The 6,523-nt window shown below is 34.9% G+C and overlaps 1 protein-coding gene across 1 annotated transcript in view; it reads right to left on the bottom strand.

Annotated features, from left to right (window-relative positions):
- LOC115241730 (mannosyl-oligosaccharide 1,2-alpha-mannosidase IA) overlaps nucleotides 1-6,099 on the bottom strand; it is a 481,287-nt gene extending 475,188 nt beyond the window's left edge. Inside the window, exons 1-2 of the mRNA XM_029817652.1 lie at nucleotides 5,464-6,099; nucleotides 2,349-2,567 (exon numbers count right to left, since the gene is read on the bottom strand). Of these exons, the coding sequence (XP_029673512.1) occupies nucleotides 2,349-2,567; nucleotides 5,464-5,850 (606 nt within the window). The 5' untranslated portion in view covers nucleotides 5,851-6,099. The remainder of the gene's footprint in view (nucleotides 1-2,348; nucleotides 2,568-5,463) is intronic.
- Nucleotides 6,100-6,523: the final 424 nt, after the last annotated feature.

Here is a 6,523-nt window from a genome sequence, read left to right on the forward strand (position 1 = left end):
CTGCTTAAAATAATGCTTAAAGAAAAAAAAATTTACGCGTTTATAAATTTTATTATAAAATGCGTTGTATGTGTAAAAAAAGCATGTTTTATCTCGTAAATTATCCTATTCGTAACGACACGAGTTTCCTTGACAGAAGTTGGTAACAGAACAACACATAGCAAACTATGTCATTTGATATTTCCACGGTATTGCTACCACAACGTTACCGAGGATATCGCGTGACTCTATATCCTGTCTCGCATCAAATGATGAATGGCGAACGATTCGCACACGAATGCAGCGAGAACTTAATTGCTAGACCGCACCGACTGATAATTATTATTTTTGACCATGTTCAAATTAGTGCGCGTCGATTATATCGCAGTTCCAATTTCCGGTACCCCTTCCCCGGTTCTACAAAGTAAAAAAAAAAGAGAAAAAACCACGGAAAAAGTATTTCCTCTTCATATAGGCAACAGTGTAACTAAAAATTTTCGTGTAAACGCACAATTTCCCAATTAAAATAACACATGCGTTTAAAAATGTGCTTGCAATCGATAACGCTGCAAAACTGCAAAATGAACAAGATAAAAAAGACCGCGAATTCAATGCATTTTTATTTAATGTAAGAAAAAAGAGACGGAAAATTCGAAGCAATGAGCAAAATTAAATAAAATCGGATGCCAGGCGAATAGTATCATGCAAAATCAATTGAATATAATAAATTATCAGTTTACATTACGCAGTAAACTTTAATTAAACCGTTTAGCAATTCTAAAAATTGTGCGATATATATTGCATAAAATTATGATAATTTAAAGCAAACTAAAAACTCTAACAATTGCACGTGTATATATGGCCGTGTTTGTATAAAATTAAATTAAATATATAATCTACCCAAAAGTAATTCATTAACAGTTTTATGTGTATTATTTCAGGAACCAATCTTTAATCTGTGTCTCACAAAAAATATATAAAAAATACGTACGATTTCGAATAATTGTAAATAGTAAATAAAAGTGACAATAGTAATACAAAAAATGGCTTTAACATCAAATTTTTATAAATTATCTCCATAAAAAAGCATAAATAAAAGAATGAAATTTAACCAACTTATCCCATCTTTGTGAATTGACGTATTAATTGAAATAAAATACGATTTTCTATGAAGCTGGCATCTCAACGTTTAACAAATTAATTTTTTAAAAGATGAGACGCCAACTTTGCACAGATAATATGTTTCGATAGATATTTTTATTCCATATATCTATGTGCGCAGGTTGACACGGAAAAGATGCAAAACGTTTCTTTATATTTCATCATTTTTATATTGATTTTATGCTGACACAAACGCAATATTCACATCAGAAAGATTTGCGATTTCTTCGAGTGTGCAATTTTAAAACTTGCTCCAAAATTGAGTTTTATGCATATATGTATTTATGCATATAGAGCTTGCAAGTCAGCAGCGAGGGCGTTAGGTAGTGTCCTTTTTATAGGCACATACAAGTCGTTATGATCCTATAGTTTTTATAGAAGTAATTTGCATGCAGAGCGTAGAGTAGCGCATTGTGCCAGGAGATTGAACTTCTCGAGGTCAATTTAAAAATCCCGGTTCATTATTTTGCAAAATACAGCGTAAATGTCGGCGCAAGCGGAAACTACCTTCGCGAAAAAGTGGCCTCTCTCACTTCCAGTTTTCGTGGAAATGGTAGCAATTCTCTAAAGACACGCGAACGTCACGGAATTTTTCACCAGAACTCCATAGAAAGATATGATTTAAATAGTTGAAAAAGGGTTTTATAAATTCGCAATAAAAGGGAATCTTTCGCTCGGAATAGCAACAGAAATGCAATTTTACTACATGAAAAATACGTTTATATAGTGTTTATACTTTTGCAATACAAAGACATTCTCAAAAAAGCTTTAAAATATTCACTGAAATGAGTTTGATTGTATCAATTTACTGATATTTTATTTAAATATTTCTTATCAAAAGCATTTAAAAAGATAATTGAATTAATAAATTATATTAAATTAGTACATTTCGATAAAATTTATATTAAAATTAAATTAATAAACTCAAAAGAATTGCAAGAGACTCGATCCACAGTAGATTAATGCAAGTAATTACGAAAATATTCACGACAAAAATTTTTTTCTCTTATTTCTTCATAAAAATAGCTTTTCATAACAAAAATGTATATTATATATATTTTTTATATTATATATTGCAGAAAATTTTTCATATACGAATATCTCGAAAGATATCTGATGTAAAAACCTGGGATATATATTTTAATTGTTTTAAAAATCACATTTATCGCTGTTATATAAAATATTTTTTATAATTAAAAGTGACTGACCTCTTTCACTTTATCCCTTCGTTGTCTGGCGACATGATCCTTATCCTCTCCGCCGACAGTTAATGGCAGTTTATCCGCGGGTGCTGGTGGCACTGTCACTAATATTGTCTCTTCCTTATGCACAATCAACGACGAAGAACTACTTGTACGCACTCGCGATTCACCCATGTCCGGTTTCTCTAATGTCTTTTGCTGCTGGTATTCCTCATCGATTTTTGCCTAAAAATTCGACGCGCAACCGAGATGTATTCCGCGATCGTTTCAGATGGCACGTAAAATCCGCACGGTATACGTTTAATTAGCAATCATTGACAAATATGCGACATATGATGAAAATCGAAATGCATAGATTCCATTATTAAATTTTACATCTGATTTTATATTTATTTACATTCAAAATTTGGTACAAAAAGACATTATATGAAGATAAGAATTGATGAATTCAATTATAATGTATTGTTATCGAACAAAGAAAGTATTTAATACAAAAATATTCAAATAAAAAGAACTTTAAAATAAACGTATCAAAATTATATTTTACCATTTTATTTTCTTCGAATTTCTTTCTATTCTAATGATATGATATACATTATTGGCAATATGTGATTCGTTTGCAATAATTTTTTGCGTAAAAATAATAATCAAGATCGATTTATATATGTATCCATACAATAAATACACAAACTAAACTCTTTAATAATATTTTAATCAAAATCATTTTAATCTCAAAGATTATTTACATTAGTATCTCTAGACTGAACGAGCAGACCAAATTAATTGGTTTTTCATGATTGCTTTCGTTATCTTTGATTGCTAATATAACCGAATATAATCGTTAATTATGTAAATGTATGTGTTATTTTCTTCGAATTTATTTTCTATTCTAATGTGTTAATTTATTTTTGCTCTCAAACTCTATTAGTCTAACTAAAGATATTCAACTCATAAGACTGTTTTATGATAAAAATTGAGAGACCAGTGCATTTTCATAAAGATCACACGTGCCATCTAGACGCGATCCACATTCCACGGAAGTACACTCCTTCTCGCCTTATTCACCTCCGGAGAAGCATACTCTCGAACGTCTTACCGTTATGTCGTTGCCGAAGAAAAGAAAAAAAAAGGGTCAACACACGAAAGAACTACTTTTATAACGGAACAACGATACCCGTTCTTGTTTACTCTCATGATTCTTGTCATTTTCTCCATTAGTTTTCTATATATATATATATTTTTGCAAGATTGCAAAATACCAATTTTTTTAAAAAGACGAACAAAAAAATTAATATCGAATATCACTTTTTATCAGACATTACTAATCGTGATAAAATATCGTGATAAAATATCGTGATAAAATATCTTATCACTTGTATTACATTAAGTAAATATATTCTATTTATGCATATCTCAATAATCGTCATTTTATGATTATTTATGTATGCAAACGTATATTTGTCTCGCGATGGTAAGACGAGATTGCTCTACTCAATTACACTAATGCTATTTCATATTGTCGCGCTATATTTTCTTTCACGACGCTCGGAATAGATGTAGAAAAAAAAATGCAAGCGTTGCATTTGGCGTGATTCAACCTTAACATATCGTGTAGAGAGTTAGAATATTGGCAATCAGAATGGTGCGATTTACAGGATTGCAGAACCGATAACCAGCGTAACGAATCGCTTGAACATATCGTTCGTCTTTATTAGAACTAATCGCGATCGTTCTTTGCGAAGTGCGTTCTCGCAAACCGACCACGATGACACGCCAGTTCTGACAAAATTATGATTTATAACGAAAAAGCGCCATGAGCGTGTATAAAACAAGAGGGCTATTTACTGTTATTATTTCTCTGCAAAAGGANTGCGAACAAGATAAATAACATTTGCCGTTCTAATTTCGCGCTTATCTGTATCAATTAACGTCTCGGGCGAAACTTTAATATATTTTATCAAAAGTCTGAATTGATAATGCAAAATATATCTTAAGCAACTCAATATACGAAAATTTATGTCAAATCAATAATAAATGTTTTCTTGTGTATGTTTTCAATATAAATTCTTTTAAATTTTATTTATAATATTCTCTCTTTTTCTTACTTCTTTTAAATTCATTATGTACTCGTTAGAAATGATTAGTTACTAAGAAAATGTTCAATTACTAACGCAAATTCTCCGATCACGGCAATTATAGTAAATTATGGTTCTTCTATATATCGATATTCCGCCGTCATGCGTTTACGAGGGCAAGATCACGGCACGACCTTGTGCGTCCTACTTACGTTAAATGGGAGAAAAAGTGCTCACAAAACGGGACTTTCGATATGTATAAACATATACATACATACACAGGAAAGCGTAAAAGAAATCGCGCTATCTCCATTTACGAGCGAAATCGATTCGACTTTGACTCTGACAAATTCCAACGATATTTAGCAGTTACTTGAGATTTAATTTGAATACGCATCTATATTTAGCAGATAAACATGGAATCTTGAAAGATGAGCAGAATATATATCATATATTGTAAGACAACTACATTCTGGAATCGATTATTTAATAAAAGAAAAAGATTCGAGCATCGTCTCCGCGACATGTGTAATAAATATTGAAATATTCTAATAATAAAATATATATGCATTAAAAAAATAATAGTTTAAATGACAACTAAATACATTATGATCGAATAAGCTAACTTATTAATCGCAACATGCTGTTTTGAAACGCGCGGAATCGAGTTTCTCACAATAAATTCGCATATTTGTTTAACATTTGTTTACTTGACAAAACAAACGGAGAACAACGAAAGATCGCTATCGCTATTCATTGAAGCGGAATCGCGAACGGAATGACAGCGCGTGGAGTCTGCGCACGTGCGTCAGCCATGCACGTCGCAATGACTGTATGTAAACAAACGGAGCACGATTTCGCGTGAGAGAGCATTCTTACCATTAATTTCATGAAATGCGCGCGAGTATATCATGTGTCGGCAGAGACTGAAGGAGATAGCGCGAAACAAAACTGTTTCTAGCTAACAATTGATACGTTTCAGGCGAGACGTTCGAGAGAATCGCAATTCGAGAGAGATCGATTTGAGCGAGCGCGTGAATTCGTACCTGCAGCTTTTGCTTATCCTCGACCAGGTGCACGTCCTGGTGATCGCTGTCCTCGTGACCTAGCGGCACCGCATTCGGGTGTCCGCCCGCGAGAGAACGCGAGTCCTTGCCATCACCGGAGGCCCGCGGCGGCACGGGCAGCAGCAGCTCCGGTCCCGCCTTTTGCATGCGTTGATACACGCGATAAACACTCTTGACGGCCGCGCCGCCGGTACGAAAATCCGGCAGGAAGAAGAACGCGCCGAAGCACACGACGCCGAACGTCAGAAACACTAGGAGGATCAGGTACTTCTCGCGCGGACGGAAGGACCGTCTCGTGAACAACGGCACCGGCACGCCGTTCGCGAAGCGCTGATATGACGGCAGCGCGCCAGCCGACGTGGTCATCTTACCGCGAACGCTCGACACTCGTGCAACGCGTCGCGGCACTTAATCACCACCCCGGTGTTGCGTATCCGCGAAAACTCAAACACCCGTGCGCGTTTTGCCCGTACTGTATCAGCCGTCATACGCCATTACGAATGCGAGCACCACCTGCGTGCGACGGTTGACATCTCGCCACGGCTAGGATCGCAGCGCCGATCAGCTGACGTGGCGCGCGCGAGAGACAGCGTCACGTGATCGTCACGCGTCACCTACGCCCGCGACGGTAACATACGCCTGATTGCGCGCGCAATTCGACTTGCCGTCGGTCGGTGAGAGCGCGTGTCTGCCATTTACTTTCTTTGTAATATATGTATAATATATAACAAAAGGATAATAATAAAATATATCGTATAACGAAAGGAGAATTGAGACTTTTAAATCTTATTGTATTGTTATCGCGGACTACTTTTAAAATTTTATTATAATAGCAGCGTGAAATTTTATTTCTGATATTTATCTAGCAAATGGCAAAAGTATGCAACGAGAATAATATATTTTAGTCTTTGTCAAAATGCACAAACCATACGGAATCAATGCGAATGAACATTTCATTAATCAGATGAGAATAATAGATAAATTTACTTATTATAGCGTCGCTGTTCATTGTCATCTTGTCAGCTCTCTTGTCAATATC

Source organism: Formica exsecta, unplaced genomic scaffold (genome assembly GCF_003651465.1).
Source record: "Formica exsecta isolate Colony F162 unplaced genomic scaffold, ASM365146v1 scaffold51, whole genome shotgun sequence".
Lineage (NCBI taxonomy): Eukaryota > Metazoa > Arthropoda > Insecta > Hymenoptera > Formicidae > Formica > Formica exsecta.